Here is a 16,327-nt window from a genome sequence, read left to right as displayed (position 1 = left end):
GTCTGAACCACAGCCTGGGAGCAGCAGGGTAAGGGAGACACTGTCTGAACCACAGCCTGGGAGTAGCAGGGTAAGGGAGACACTGACTGAACCACAACCTGGGAGCAGCAGGGTAAGGGAGACACTGTCTGAACCGCAGCCTGGGAGTAGCAGGGTAAGGGAGACACTGAACCACAGCCTGGGAGCAGCAGGGTAAGGGAGACACTGTCTGAACTCCAGCCTGGGAGTAGCAGGGTAAGGGAGACACTGTCTGAACCACAGCCTGGGAGCAGCAGGGTAAGGGAGACACTGTCTGAACCGCAGCCTGGGAGCAGCAGGGTAAGGGAGACACTGACTGAACCGCAGCCTGGGAGCAGCTGGTAGATTAGCCATGGTAAATGCACAGGGTTACGGGGATAGTGTGGGCAGAGTGGGGTGGTGAGACTGGGTACAATGCTCTTTCAGACAGTCAGTGCAGACTCAGTGGACCAAATAACCTCCTTTTGCAGGATGGGGATCCTATGATTCATTTAGCAAGTCATTTTTGTGCCAGCCAAGGAAATGATTGAAGGGTATGAGAGGTGTATGGTAGTCTCTTACTAAACTGTGCTTCTTCGTTTCTATTGCAGAGTTTTGCACTGTACATACTTGGTGATGAAAAGGCACTTTCCCATGAGCCGTCCATGTATTTATCAAGGATCGCAGCAGGTACTTGCTCTTTCTCCAAATGTAAATTCATTTTACTGCCCTATTTGGGAAGAACATTAAAAAAGTTCCACTTTCATGGTAACACTTTTTGATTTCACCACAATTCTGCAACAGGTCTGTGACAAAGTCTGTGGATAAATATTCCTTTTAGTGTGTAGTAAGGGCTTAGCAATTCAGAGTCCAAGTTTGCTCCGTCTTCTATTACTGCTGGCAACCATTGGCTAAAATGCCCACGCAGGAGCTCGTGGGAGGCAGATAGAGTCAGCACAGGCAGGTTAAAAATTCCTTCTATTCCCCATCTTACAGCAAACAGTGTGCCCTTCTGCTGAGCAGAAGACTTCAAGCTTTTGGGCTTGAAGTACACATGGGAGTTAATCTCCACAAGAGCTAGCAATGATCACGCCAGGCATGCTGCTTGCTTTGTGTTTTAGCTACACAAAAGAATTTGCTCGGTTGGGAATTTGTAATGCGCCCACTGCTAAAGGCATTGAGAACTTAAAGGAATGGAATACACCAAGGCACTGCCTCTTAAAGCTGCTCTGTCTCAGAAAGTATACTTCATCCTTTGAAGTTAATCGCTGTGGGGCAATGTTAAGCGAAGATTGGGAGTGACACTATTTTACTTTTCTGGAAAGATAAGACACGAGGTGCGGGTCTGATTATCTCCTTCACGACACTGCAAAGAACCACTTCCATTACTAAATTGGATGCATACAGCAGAAATCTGCAGGATGAGAGAGAGAAAATAATCTCCCAGGCTGTTCTTGGAAACTCTCCTAAGCAACCAGTTCAGAATTTTGGTTTGATTTATTATTGTCACATGTATTAGTATACAGTGAGAAGTATTGTTTCTTGCATGCTTTTCAGACAAAGCATGCTGTTCATAGAGAAGGAAAGAAGACAGTGCAGAATGTAGTGTTATAGTCATAGCTAGGGTGCACAGAAAAATCAACTTAGTGCGAGGTAGGTACATTCAAAAGTCTGATGGCAGCTGGGAAGGAGCTCTCCTTGAGTCGGTTGGTATGTGTCCTCCAGACTTTTATATCTTTTTCCCGAAGGAAGAAGATGGAAGAGAGAATGTCCAGGGTGTGTGGGGCCCTTAATTATGTTGGCTGCTTTTCCGAGGCAGTGGGAAGTGTGGACAGAGTCAATGGATGGGAGGCTGGTTTGCGTAATGGATTGGGCTACATTCACGACATTTTATAGTTTCTTGCGGTCTCGGACAGAGCAGGAGCCATACCAAGCTGTGATACAACCAGAAGAATGCTTTCTATGGTGCATCTGTAAAAGTTGGTGAGAGTCGTAGCTGACATGCCAAATTTCCTTAGTCTTCTGAGAAAGTAGAGATGTTGGTGGGCTTTCTTAACTATCTCCACTTTGTCGTGCCCGCATCAGAAGACTATTTCTCCCTCATGTATCCCTTCCTAATTGCTCTTGTTCAGAGGGCATTTAACGGTCAACCACATTGCTATGGATCTGGAGTCACATGTAGTCCAGACCAGGTAAGAACAGAAGGACATTCGCGAACCAGGTGGATTTTTATGACAGTCAGAAATGGCTTTGTGGTCATTCTTAGATTTTAAATTCCAGATTTTAATTCAGTTCAAATTCCACCATCTGCTGCAGTGGGATTCGAACCAGGATCACGAGAGCATTTCCTTGGATTACCAGTCCAGTGGCAATAACACTACGCCACCTTATTTATTCCTGACTATCATATGTTTATCGACTGTCCTTCCTGTGTCTCACACAAGTGGAATTATCTTTTCCTGTGTCTACCCAAACAAACCCTTTCATAAACTGGAGGAGCCCTTTCAGGTCATGCCTCAGCCCTCTTCTCCCTCCAGGGATAAGATATTAATTGGAAGGGTTGAAGTTAAAATGACGTCCTCTCATGTAATCATTCCATCATTTCTAAATCAGTGCATTTTCTAAATAATTCAACAGGACAAAGGATGCAGCCAGCTGAGGAAGACTACAAAAGGTAATGAACGTCAACACTGTTGACACTGCAGTTTTTCTCTTCATTCTGCTGCTGGCTAATGCAAGACCCTTAATTCCTTTGATAATTCTGTCTCTCTGCTCAGGCTCAGTTTGAATCCATGCAACTCGTCCTCCAGTTTAGCGGCCAAGTTGGTGATCTCACTTACAAACCTAGGTAAGCTTCCAAGACAGAAATGTCTCTGTATTATTTCTAAATATTCGACCAGGTGTGACCACAGGTGCATCTGGAACACCAGAACATCGTACAGTCCAGCTGGTTTCGTACAACCATCAAAGATGGTTCTAAGGGGTGGGCTCGGTAGCACAGTGGTTAGCACTGCTGCTTCACAGTGCCAGGGACCCGGGTTTGATTCCCAACTTGGGTCACTGTCTGTGTGAAGTTTGCACATTCTCCCACGTCTGCGTGGGTTTCCTCCAGGTATTCTGGCTTCCTCCCACATTCCGAAAGACGTGCTGATTAGGGTGCATTGACCTAAAATGGCGCCGGAGTGTGGCGACTAGGGGAATTTCACAGTAACTTCATCGTAGTGTTAATGTAAACCTTACTTATGACTAATAAATAAACTTTAACTTTTTTAGATAGAATTCCTACAGTACAGAAGGAGGCCATTCGGCCTATTGTTGTCAGTCCCACCCAGGCCTTATTCCTGTAACCCACATATTTACCCTGCTAATCTTCCTGACACTAAGGGGCAATTTTAGCATGGCTAATCAACCTAACTCGCACATTTTTGGAATGTCCCCTTAAAGTTACAAAACCAGTGTGCAGAATGGACCAAGCAGACCCAAATCCATCTCCTTGCCTGCTCCAAAAACCAAATTCAAATTGAACTCAATCATGGTACCCACAAGAGAGACAAACGAGATCCAGGTTGACAAGAAGAGGCATCTTTTGCCTTGATCTGATACTTTTACCTTCGCCAAAAGGTCGAAGAACTTTTTTTTCAGTTCCTCCATCATTTACCATGGTGGGATTCAAACTGGAACCCCAAGCATCGCTCTAGGTTTGTGGTTTGCCATTCGGCGACCTAGGCCTCAGGAGGAATCCCAACTAATTTCCCACAAGCTAGGTGGGGTGGGGTCCTGGAACAACAACTTGTGAAGGAGGATGAAAAGGGAAGCTTGATATTGTGGCCTGCTCTCTGATTGAGTCTTGCAGCACCTTTTGTATCTACCTGAGAGTACAACTGGATCTCTGGGTCAATACCACTATGCCACCTCCTCCCCAGAGGAAGAATTTGGGAGCCAGTTTGGGCAAATAGAAATCTACAGCATTGAAGAAGGTTGCTCGGCCCATTGTGCTCATGCTGGATCTTGGAAAGAGGTATCGACTTAGTCCCATTCTCTTTGTAAGCTTAAATTTCAACTCATAGGATCCCTACATGCAGAAGGAGGCCATTCAGCCCATCGAGCCTGCACTGACAATGATCCCACCCAGGCCCTATCCCTGGAACCCCATAAATTTATGCTGCTAATCCCCTTGACACTAATGGTCAATTTAGCATGGCCAATCCACATAACCCGTGCAGCTTTGGATTGTGGGAGGAAACCGGAGCACCTGGAGGAAACCCATACAGATTCCCTTTTGTAAGTTACAATTGAATCTGCTTCCACCACTATTTCAGGCAATAATTGTGAAATAAGTAAGCCCATTGGCATAGAGCTTTCAACCTCAATGCCTTGTGTTAAGATGTGGAATTACGTTTATGATTTGCTGCTTCACAGCTTCCTTATTCTTTTAAGCAATCTGACCCGCTCTTCTCCTGGAAGTGCGGACTCCTGGTGTTCAGGCCAATTTGTTTAGTGCCTGGTGCCTCCACAGAACACACGCAGGCGGTTTGTATTCACGCGAGCCTGAGCAGTGAGTGCCAGCCGACTGTGGGGTGAATCAGTGTGGAGCTTACTCCCTGTAATTGCCTGCTTTTCACTTCCCAGCCATGGCCATTTGGAGCCTAACCCTGACCATCTGACCAGACTGATTCCTGGGTTGGCAGGACAGACATATGTGGAGAGGCTGAGTCGGTTAGGATTATATTCACTGGAATGTAGAAGAATGAGGGGGTTATCTCATAACCTATAAAATTCTGACAGGATTAGCAGGGTAGATTTAAGAAGGATGTTCCTGATGGCAGGGAACCAGTTACAGTCTGAGGATCCAGGGTAAAGTAGGACTGAGATGAGGAGAAATTTCTTCACCCATAGAGTCGTAAGCCTGTGGAATTCACTACCACATGAAGCATTTGAGTCCAAAACATTGTCAGCCTTCAAGAAGGGGTTACAAATTGCTCTTGGGGCTGAAGGGCATGTTGACTCACAGCGCCAGTGACCCGGTTTCAATTCAGGCCACTAGTCACTGTCTGTGTGGAGTCTGCATGTTCTCCCATGTCTGCATGGGTTTCCTCCGGGTGCTCCGGTTTTCTCCCACAGTGCAAAGATGTGTAGGTTAGGTGGATTGGCCATGTAAATTGACCCAAGTGTCAGGGGAATTAGCAAGGTAAATCTGTGGGGTTACGGAAATAGGGCCTGGGTGGGATTGTGGTTGGTGCAGACTTGATGGGCCGAAGGGCCTCCTTCTACATTGTAGGGATGCTATGATTTTGGGGGGCGGGGGGAGTGGGAACAGGTTACTGAGTTGAAATCCATTTCAGCACAATAGGGATCAGGCAAGGAAGCAACTTGGTGAGCTGGTGTAAGAGCAATACTTGAGCTCTCTAATTACACCATTCTGTGATTGGAAGTGCTGAGCATCTCACATCTCCCCACTAAAAAGAAAACTCCAATGTTGTTAGGCCTCAAATGGAAATACAGGTGCCCACAAGAGGCTTTGTATATTCATGTGTGTGCTCCAGTTACTGATGAAAACGTAGGAGAAGGAGTAGACCATTCGGCCCATTGAACTTGCTTCTCCATTCAAACAGTTTATGGCTGATCGTCCACCTCTAAGTCGCTTCGTTTGATGTTATTAGCATCTGGATATCTATTGTATAGTTTGTACTGTAGTAAAGCAGGAGCATTCAGCATAACCATCACCTGTATTGTATTACTTCTCCAGGATTTACCTTGAAGGATTTGGAGTCTGTTCCCTTTGGGGTCGCTCTCCCAATACGGGATGCTATTTACCATTGCCGTGAGCAACCTTCCTCAGATTGGTCTGAAGCTGCCTGTTCACTTATTGGACGTCAGGATCTTTCCAAACAGGCACATGAAGGAAACCTACATAAGACAAAATCTGTAAGTTCATAGAATCATAGAACCCCTACAGTGCAGAAAGAGGCCTTTTGGCCCATCAGGCCTGCATCAACAACAATCCCACCCAGGTCCTATCTCAGTAAACCCACCTGCTAATCCTTCTGACACAGAGGAGCAATCTACCATGGCCAATCCATCTAACCAACACATCTTTGGAGTGTGGGAAGAAACCAGAGCAGCTCTTGGAAACCCAAGCAAACACAGGGAGAACGTGCACACAGTCACCCGAATTGACCCGGGTGCTGTGAGGCGGCAGCGCTAGCTCCATCATGCCAAGATGAAGGCTAACAGGGCTTTGAATAGCTGAAAATGACTTCGACCACAAGATATAGGAGCAGAATTAGGCCATTCAGCCCATCGAGTCAGCTCTGTCATTTGATCATGGCTGATAAGTTTCTCAACCCCATTCTCTCCCCTTTTCCCCATAACCTCTGATTCCCTTACCAACCAGGAACCTATCGATCTCTGTCTTTCAAATGTACTCGCTGACCTGACCTCCAAAGTCTTCTGTTGCAATGAATTCCACAGATTCACCACTCACTGGCTGTCGTTTTCCGGAAATGTGAGCTGTTTGTTCTTGAGGCTTTGAATGCTGATTTACAAATTTAGTTTTAGTGAAAAATTAATGCCATTCCTGCATGTGTCAGATGTTGAATTTGTGAAACATATGTCAGACCTAATCTAATTTCTTGCAAAGTGGCCGCATAACCTTATATTAAGTTGATCTTTCTCTACACCCTAGCTATGACTGTAACACTACATTCTGCACTCTCTCCTTTTCTTCTCTGAACGATATGCTTTGTCTTTATATCAGGCAAGAAACAATACTTTTCACTGTGTGTTAATACAGTCACAATAAATCAAATCCAAAAATGTGCAGTTTAGGTGGATTGGCAATGCTGAATTGCTCCTTCGTGTCCCAGGATGTGTGGGTTAGAAGGATTAGTAGGATAAATACATGGGGTTAGGGGGATAGGGCATGAGTGGGATGCTCTGCTGTAGAGCCAGTGCAGGCTTGATGGGCCGAATGGCCTCCTTTTGCACTGCAGGGATTCAGTAAACATGGGTGTTATGCTTTCATGACATGTACACATTTCCAGCAGCGTGGACTGGAAACTGATGAGGGGTGTAGGGGTCTTTGGTCTTTATCCCCCACGCTAACCCCTGACACTGAGGTCAGTTGCAACACTCTCCCCACCCCACCCTTGATTGGATCTTGCTGGTCAGCAAGGATGAAATGGTCGTGAGCCACCATGGGACTGCAGGCTCTCCCTCAGTGAGATGTCTAGAAATTGTTGTGTGCTAATGTGATCTCCTTTGCAGGCTATTGGGCACGTGTTGCTGTCTGATGGAGCCTCTGGGAACGAGGCTGAGGAGGAGGAAGATGGAATGAATGACATGAATCAGGATTTGATGTCCTTAATCTGGAACGAAGATCTGCGCGTACAGGAGGTTCGACGCCTGCTTCAGAGCACACACCCTGTCCGTGTTAACGTTGTACAGATGCCAGAAGTGAGTGACCATGAGTACATCGAGGAGAAGGAAAACAGGTAAGAAATATTTCAAAACCAAACACGCCCAAGCTTTGCCTTACACACTGCTTACTCGAATTGCAGTTATCATCGTTCCATCAGCTTGGTATGAAGGTGCGTTGAAGCCCCATTGTGGTATTTGATGGAAATGGCACCTTTTGTCCACAATTCACCAAGCAGATCATAGAATCCCTACAGTGCAGAAGAAGGTCATTCGGCCCATCAAACCTACACCGACCACAATCCCACCCAGGCCCTATCCCTTTAACCCTATGTATTTACCCTGCTAATCCCCCTGACACTAAAGCAATTCAGCCTGGCCAACCCATCTAACTCACACATCTTTGGTGTGCAGGAGGAAACCGGAGCACCCTGTGGAAAGGAAACTCACACAGACGCAGGGAGGATGTACAAACTCTGCGTAACAGTGACTGAAGCCGGGAATTGAACCTGGGTCCCTGGCGCTGTAGAGACAGCAGTGCTAACCACTGTGCCACCGTGCTGCCTCAGTGAATAAGTCCAAAGATGTACAGACTGGCTGGATTGACCATGCTAAGTGGAAAGATGTGTAGCTTTGTGAGATTGTTGGGGTAAATGTGTGGAATTGTGAGGATAGGTTGGGGCTTGGGGCTTGGGCCTTGGTACGATGCTCTTTTGGAGAGTTGGTACTGATGCAATGGGCCAAATGGCCTCTTTCTGCACTATAGGAATTCTATGGTGATCTCTGAGTGATGGCCAATGGAGGACAGGCATTTCAGCCACTGGGGGGGGGAATGGAAAGGCATAGATCTCTGCTCTCTGCGAGCTTCTCCTCAGAGTTTAGCTCCTGAGCAACATCTGTAGACGTTTTTGAGTCAGTGGTCTGCCTGCTTCCTCAGGAAGGGTCTTCTCATTAGCAAGGAGTTGGCACAGACTCAATAAGCCACTCCTGTGCCGCGAACCTTCTGTAATGCTGCAATAGGAAGTCATACTTAGAGATTTGAGAAAGAGGGAACATATCACAAAAAGCACTGTGAAATGAATGCAGTTGTGACCGATTCATTTATTTTAAAAAAATTTATTCGTGGGACATGGGTGTCACAGGTGCTGCATTTATTGCCCCTCCCTTGTTGCCCTTGGGAAGGTGGTGGTGAGCTGCCTTCTTGAAATGCTGCAATCTGCGTGCTGTAGGTTGACCCCCAATGCTATTAGGTAGGGAATTCCAGAATTTTGACCCAGTGTGCTGGAATGGTGATGTTTCCAAGTCAGGCTGGTGAGTGGCTTGGAAGGGAACTTACAGGTGGTGGTGTTCCCATGTACCTGCTGCCCTTGCCCTTCAAGATGGAAGTGGTCGTGGGTTTGGAAGGTGTTGTCTAAGGATCTTTGGTGAATTGCTGCAGCACATCTTGTAGGTAGTACACACTGCTGCTACTAAGTGGTGGAGGGAGTAGATGTTTGTAAATATGGTACCAATCAAGTGGGCTGCTTTGTCCTGGATGGTCTTGAGCTTCTTGAGTGTTGTTGGAGCTGCACTCATCCAGGAAAGTGGGGAGTATTCTGTCACTTGTGCTTTGTAGATGGTGGACAGGTTTTGAAGAAGTACAAGGAACAGTGTGAGACATGATTTTCTGACAGAATAAGGTGTGATCATCCAGCAGGGGTCAGCTCAGGCCTCTGAACCAGAAAGTCACGAGGCCAAATCCCACCCCAGAAACCTGAGCACAAAATCTAGCTTGACACTTCAGTGTAGCACTGAGGGAAAGCTGTACAGTTCAATGAAGCCTTTCAGATGAGGCTTTACAATGAACCCCTTTAGGTGACCATTTAAGTTGCCTTGGCATTAATTGGTGGAGAGCAGGGGCAAATATGCAACATCTCATCCACCTCTGATTACATATGCTGTGGGTGCTTGCTGTGGATAAATTCCAACACTTCAAAAGGGCGGCACTGTTACCTCACAGCACCAAGGACCCAGGTTCAATTCCAGTCTTGGGTAATTGTCTGTGTGGAGTCTGCACGTGTCCCATGTCTGCATGGCTTTCCTCCGGGTGCTCCAGTTTCCTCCCACAGTCCAAGGATGCACGGGTTTAGGTTGATTGGCCGTGCTAAATTGCCCTTCATGTCAGGGGATTAGCAGGGTAAATACATGGGATACAGGGATAAGGCCTGGGTGGGATTGTTGTCAGTGCAGGCTTGATGGGTTGAATGGCCTCCTGCACTGTCGGAATCTATGAAAGCGACATGATTGGCTGTAAAAGGCTTTGGGTCACTGATGTTGTGAAAACACACCAGTCTAAATACAAGTTCTTTTGCTCTATGAATGAGACTTGAAGTAAGGGGTGGCATGGTGGCACAAAGGTTAGCCCTGCTGCCTCACAGTGCCAGGGACCCAGGTTCAATTCCTGGCTTGGGTCACTGTCTGTGGAGTTTGCACATTCTCCCTGTCTGCATGGGTTTCCTCCAGTGCCCCATTTCCTCCAACAGTCCAAAGATATGTGGGTTAGGGGATTTGGCCGTGCTAAATTGCCCCTTAATGTCAGGGGGTCTAGCTAGGGTAAGTGCATGGGGTTATGGGGATAGGGCCTGGGTGAGATTGTGATCGGTGTACACTCGATGGGCCGAATGACCTCCTCCTGCACTGTAAGGTTCTATGATTCTATAAGTGAGGACAGTCCCAGGGCAGCCTGTTCATTGGCTTCTCCAGCTTCCTTGCTGAAGGCCTCCATCCTCGCTTGGGCTATTATCCTTTTCACCCTCCTGTGTTTTTCCCAAGTGACCTTCTTGAATGTGAGATCAGCCAATATTGGCAGCAAATGATTCAGTCGCTATGGGGAGAGACCCAGGATGGCGGTGAGGGGAGGGGGGCAGTGATAACCAATTTTGCCCTTGCCTCGCCGAACACCCACACACACATCTCCAGTAGGAGGGGAGACAGTGGCCTAGCGGTATTATTGCCAGACTATTAATCCAGAAACTCCCGATTCTGGGGATCCGGGTTCAAATCCCACATGGCGAATGGTGGAATTTGAATTCAATAAAAAAAACCTGGAATTAAGAATCTAATGATAACTATGAAACCATTGCCAATTGTCAGGAAAAACCCACTTGGTTCACTAATGTCCTTTAACATAGAACATTACAGCGCAGTACAGGCCCTTCGGCCCTCGATGTTGCGCCGACCAGTGGAACCAATCTAATGACCCTCTAACCTAAACTATTCCAATGTTATCCGTATGCCTATCCACTGACCATTTGAACGCCCTTAAAGTTGGCAGACTTTAGGGAAGGAAATCTGCCGTCCATACCTGATTTGGCCTACATGTAACTGCAGAACCACAGCAATGGCCTAGTAAGCCACTCAGTTTCTAGGGCAACTAGCGATGGGCAATAAATGCTGGCCAGCCAGCGCCATGTGTCCCACACTTGAATAAAATGAAAAATCAGGAGTAGGAAATCTCGCAGTAATCTGATGCGGGCCAGCGATTGAATCTGTGGCTTTCCTGTGCTGGGCGGTTCAACTGCTCATGTCGTGGGTGAATCAAATTGAAACATTGAATCTGAGCCTTGTTTTCAATAGATCTATCTACTTTCTGTGGTTTGGGCTGGGCTCTGACATAATATACACCTCAGTACAGCAGTTTATTGGATTCCAATAAACAGGAAATTGCTGGTCTGCCCTTTTGTTCACCTCGCCTTGAATCAGAAATGAGACATATTCCTGGTGGAAATTTCAGAATTTCCTCTTGTCCTCTACATTCAGCGCAGCCTCACCACTACCGCTTGTGTAGTGATGAGCCTGATTTCTGCTTTATCGGGCAGCCACTTTGAGATCCATCGTGATGATGGATCATATTTTTACCCCAATATTGTGCATCTTTTTCGGGGAAATGTTTCAGTGCTTTCCCTCCAATCTTTGAAGGTAGATCAGTTGGAAATCTCGACTTCAGGATTATCCTTGCCTGATCCCACAAAAAATGGTCAAGGCTGGAAAACCAAGTTGGAGTTGGATGCACATAAGCCAAGATCCAATTGAATGGTGGAACAGTCTCGAAGGGCTGAACAGCCAACTTTCTGTTCCTGTGTCCTTTGCTCTATGCATGCCTATCTATGCCTATCATCCTCTAATCTGGAAAGCAAGCATTTTACCATGACGTGCTGTTTTGTGTCTCCTCGTGTCCGCACGATATTGTCATCATATTCTATATCATGTAGAATATGGTGCTGCCTCACAGCGCCAGGGACCTGGATTCGATTCCCGGCTTTGGGTCACTGTCTATGTGGTGTTTACATGTTCTCCTCGTGTCTGCGTGGGTTTCCTCTGGGTGCTCCGGTTTCCTCCCTCAGTCCAAAGGTGTGCTGGTTAGGTGCATTGAACATAAGAACATAAGAAATAAGAACATAAGAAATAGGAGCAGGAGTAGGCCATCTAGCCCTTCGAGCCTGCCCCGCCATTCAATAAGATCATGGCTGATCTGTCGTGGCTCAGTTCCACTTTCCCGCCCTCTCCCCATAACCCTTAATCCCCTCTCTTATCAAGAACCCATCAACCCGCTTCTTAAAAATATTTAGCGAGGCAGCCTCCACCACTTCAACGGGCAGAGAATTCCAGAGATTCACCACCCTTTGAGTGAAGAAGTTCCTCCTCAACTCTGTTCTAAACCGCCTCCCCTTTATCTTGAGGCTGTGCCCCCTAGTCCTACTGTCTTTTTTGAGCGGGAAGAGTCTCTCCACCTCTATCCTATCCATCCCATTCATCATCTTATACGTCTCAATGAGATCTCCCCTCATTCTTCTAAACTCTAACGAGTACAAGCCTAGTTTATTCAGCCTCTCCTCATAGCTCAACCCCCTCAACTCCGGCATCAGCCTAGTAAACCTCCTCTGCACTCCCTCCAAGGCCAAAATATCCTTGCGCAGGTGCGGCGCCCAAAACTGCACACAGTACTCCAGCTGCGACCTCACCAATGCCCTATACAGCTGCAGCAAGACCTCCCTACTTTTATATTCAATCCCCCTCGCTATGAAGGCCAGCATCCCATTCGCCTTCCTGACCACATGCTGCACCTGCAAGCTGGGTTTTTGCGACTCATGCACAAGGACCCCGAGGTCCCTCTGCACCGTCGCCTGCTGCAGTTTTTCGCCACGTAAGTTATAGTCCTTCCTACCATTCTTCCTACCAAAGTGGACCACCTCACACTTGCCAACATTAAATTCCATTTGCCATTTCCTGGCCCATTCGCCCAGCCTATCTAGATCCTTCTGCAGACTCTCCACACCCTCCGCACAATTTGCCGTTCCCCCAATCTTGGTGTCATCAGCAAATTTCGACACCCTACACTCGGTTCCCTCCTCCAGATCATCTATATAAATGGTAAATAGCTGAGGCCCCAGCACTGACCCCTGGGGCACCCCACTAGTCACCATCCGCCAATCCGAATAGCACCCATTGACCCCCACTCTCTGCCTCCTATTTGACAACCAATCCTCTATCCACGCTAACACCCTACCCCCAACTCCATGTCCCCTGTCCTTCTGCAATAACCTCTTGTGAGGTACCTTGTCAAACGCCTTCTGAAAATCCAGAAAGACCACATCCACCGGCTCTCCTCTATCCACTGCCCTAGACACATCCTCATAGAACTCCAGTAAATTTGTCAGACACGACTTCCCTTTAATGAAACCGTGCTGCGTCGGCCCTATCAAGCAATTCCCTTCAAGATGCCATTGGCCATGCTAAATTCTCCCTCAGTGTACCTGAACAGGGCCAGAGTGTGGCAACTAGAGAATTTTCACAGTAACTTCATTGCAGTTTTAATGTAGCCTACTTGTGACACGAATAAATAACCTAAACTAAACTAGTGTTTTCTTTTTGGGACAGGTTACTCCAACTGTGCCAACGAACTATGGCGCTTCCTCCGGGAAGAGGGATGTTTACTCTGTTCTCTTACCACCCAGTGCCAACTGAGCCACTTCCTATCCCAAAATTAAACCTGACCGGTGCGTATTTCTCCCCCAAGCCTGTTAACTATTGCCTTGTTCAACTTGTTGTGACATTGTTTGCCTTGAAACCTTTCCTGGAAATCACCTAGTTTCACGTATTGTGATGGGTTGTTGTATGGAAAACCACTTGTCACCTGATGGGACAGGTTGCCACCCAATCCTCATGCCTGAGTCTCATGGGGTTTTGGGTGTGCAGACTCTCATTATGGGAGTCATCCATTGCTGCTGGTTACAGCTTCCTTCGTCCAACAATCTTGGACAATCACAACTTGCTTCTTACCACCTGACAGCCCACAGAACAAAACTGCCTTCATTCAACATTAACCATCAGACATTGGCCCCTCGTTTCAGATGAATCGTGGTAACTGAAAAGGTAAATGAAAATATTGCCCTGGTTCAGCTGGGTTTGGGATCACAGAATGTTATTGAATTTGAAGGATTTTTATCTGTGATCATTCCCCCTCCCCTTCCTCCACGGCCCCTCTCTGTCTCCTCCCCCCCACCCAGCCCTTTCTCTCTGCTACCCCCCTCCCCCTCTATCTGCTCCCCCTTCCCTCCCCAGCCCCCTTCTATGTCCTCTCCCCTTCTCCTGGCTGGATCTTCCCTTCCCCCTCCCGCGGCTGGATCCCCCCTCCCCCTCCCGCGGCTGGATCTTCCCCCCCTCCCCCTCCTCTCTTCCCCCCCTCCCCCTCCTCTCTTCCCCCCCTCCCCCTCCTCTCTTCCCCCCCTCCCCCTCCTCTCTTCCCCCCCTCCCCCTCCTCTCTTCCCCCTCCTCTCTTCCCCCTCCTCTCTTCCCCCTCCTCTCTTTTCCCCCTCCCCTCTTCCCCCCCCTCCCCTCGTCCCCCCCCTCCCCTCGTCCCCCCCCTCCCCTCGTCCCCCCCCTCCCCTCGTCCCCCCCCTCCCCTCGTCCCCCCCCCTCCCCTCGTCCCCCCCCTCCCCTCGTCCCCCCCCCCTCCCCTCGTCCCCCCCCCTCCCCTCGTCCCCCCCCCCTCCCCTCGTCCCCCCCCCTCCCCTCGTCCCCCCCCCTCCCCTCGTCCCCCCCCCTCCCCTCGTCCCCCCCCCTCCCCTCGTCCCCCCCCCTCCCCTCGTCCCCCCCCCTCCCCTCGTCCCCCCCCCTCCCCTCGTCCCCCCCCTCCCCTCGTCCCCCCCCCTCCCCTCGTCCCCCCCCCTCCCCTCGTCCCCCCCCCTCCCCTCGTCCCCCCCCCTCCCCTCGTCCCCCCCCTCCCCTCGTCCCCCCCCCTCCCCTCGTCCCCCCCCTCCCCTCGTCCCCCCCCTCCCCTCGTCCCCCCCCTCCCCTCGTCCCCCCCCTCCCCTCGTCCCCCCCCTCCCCTCGTCCCCCCCCCTCCCCTCGTCCCCCCCCCTCCCCTCGTCCCCCCCCCTCCCCTCGTCCCCCCCCCTCCCCTCGTCCCCCCCCCTCCCCTCGTCCCCCCCCCTCCCCTCGTCCCCCCCCCTCCCCTCTTCCCCCCCCCTCCCCTCTTCCCCCCCTCCCCTCTTCCCCCCCTCCCCTCTTCCCCCCCCTCCCCTCTTTCCCCCCCCTCCCCTCTTTCCCCCCCCTCCCCTCTTTCCCCCCCCTCCCCTCTTTCCCCCCCCTCCCCTCTTTCCCCCCCTCCCCTCTTTCCCCCCCCTCCCCTCTTTCCCCCCCCTCCCCTCTTTCCCCCCCCTCCCCTCTTTCCCCCCCCTCCCCTCTTTCCCCCCCCTCCCCTCTTTCCCCCCCCTCCCCTCTTTCCCCCCCCTCCCCTCTTTCCCCCCCCTCCCCTCTTCCCCCCCCTCCCCTCTTTCCCCCCCCTCCCCTCTTCCTCCCCCCTCCCCTCTTCCCCTCTTCCTCCCCCCTCCCCTCTTCCCCCCTCCCCTCTTCCCCCCCTCCCCTCTTCCCCTCTTCCCCCTTCCCCCCCCCTCTCTTCCCCCCCCCCTCTCTTCCCCCCCCCCTCTCTTCCCCCTCCCCTCTCTTCCCCCTCCCCTCTCTTCCCCCTCCCCTCTCTTCCCCCTCCCCTCTCTTCCCCCTCCCCTCTCTTCCCCCTCCCCTCTCTTCCCCCTCCCCTCTCTTCCCCCTCCCCTCTCTTCCCCCTCCCCTCTCTTCCCCCTCCCCTCTCTTCCCCCTCCCCTCTCTTCCCCCTCCCCTCTCTTCCCCCTCCCCTCTCTTCCCCCTCCCCTCTCTTCCCCCTCCCCTCTCTTCCCCCTCCCCTCTCTTCCCCCTCCCCTCTCTTCCCCCTCCCCTCTCTTCCCCCTCCCCTCTCTTCCCCCTCCCCTCTCTTCCCCCTCCCCTCTCTTCCCCCTCCCCTCTCTTCCCCCCCTCCCCCTCTCCCACATCCACAATGTTAAATAATGACTGGAGTTCGCAGTTTGCCACTGGGATGATGTTTCAGTGAGTATTCTGAGGTGAATTTGTTGTCATTTTCCATTCGATTTACCACTGAAGGTTGCTGGATATTTTTCACACCTTAAGTTTTTTTTTTAATTTATCAAGTCATACTGCTGTTAGTTTAAAAATGCTTAATGGTTCCAGTTTTTATATTTAGAATATATATGAAACAGCTTTTATATTTAGAACATATGTGAAATAGTTTTGCGTGATTTTTCAAATATGGCAGAACTGTCTCATTTGGCTAAAAGAAGATTTGAATATTTTGTGTTCCTGAGTATTTGCATATAATTGGATTGTACTGTATGAAACTTTCCTGTGGTAAGGTTTGGTTTTGACATATATATGGGTGAATCACACAGCACTTGGGTAGTGAAAAGCATACACAGCTTTAAATGCTTCAAAGTATAAATCCAGAAGAGTTTTCCATATTAAGTTTACTTTTGTGAGAGAAATATTCTGAATTGTGTGAGGATCTAGGAAACATTTGCATTTGGCTGATGAAGGTTTTGCATTT

At 49.6% G+C, this 16,327-nt stretch overlaps 1 protein-coding gene across 1 annotated transcript in view; it reads left to right on the top strand.

The window, feature by feature from the left end:
* The window catches only part of anapc1 (anaphase promoting complex subunit 1), a 220,669-nt gene that overhangs the window by 66,036 nt on the left and 138,306 nt on the right, over positions 1-16,327 (top strand). Inside the window, exons 22-27 of the mRNA XM_080192942.1 lie at positions 609-687; positions 2,635-2,671; positions 2,775-2,845; positions 5,744-5,922; positions 7,264-7,490; positions 13,330-13,448. Coding sequence (XP_080049068.1) covers positions 609-687; positions 2,635-2,671; positions 2,775-2,845; positions 5,744-5,922; positions 7,264-7,490; positions 13,330-13,448 — 712 coding nt within the window. The remainder of the gene's footprint in view (positions 1-608; positions 688-2,634; positions 2,672-2,774; positions 2,846-5,743; positions 5,923-7,263; positions 7,491-13,329; positions 13,449-16,327) is intronic.

Source organism: Carcharhinus amblyrhynchos, chromosome 7 (assembly GCF_965287045.1).
Source record: "Carcharhinus amblyrhynchos chromosome 7, sCarAmb.v2.hapA, whole genome shotgun sequence".
NCBI lineage: Eukaryota > Metazoa > Chordata > Chondrichthyes > Carcharhiniformes > Carcharhinidae > Carcharhinus > Carcharhinus amblyrhynchos.
This window is presented reverse-complemented; position numbering and strand designations above follow the sequence as displayed.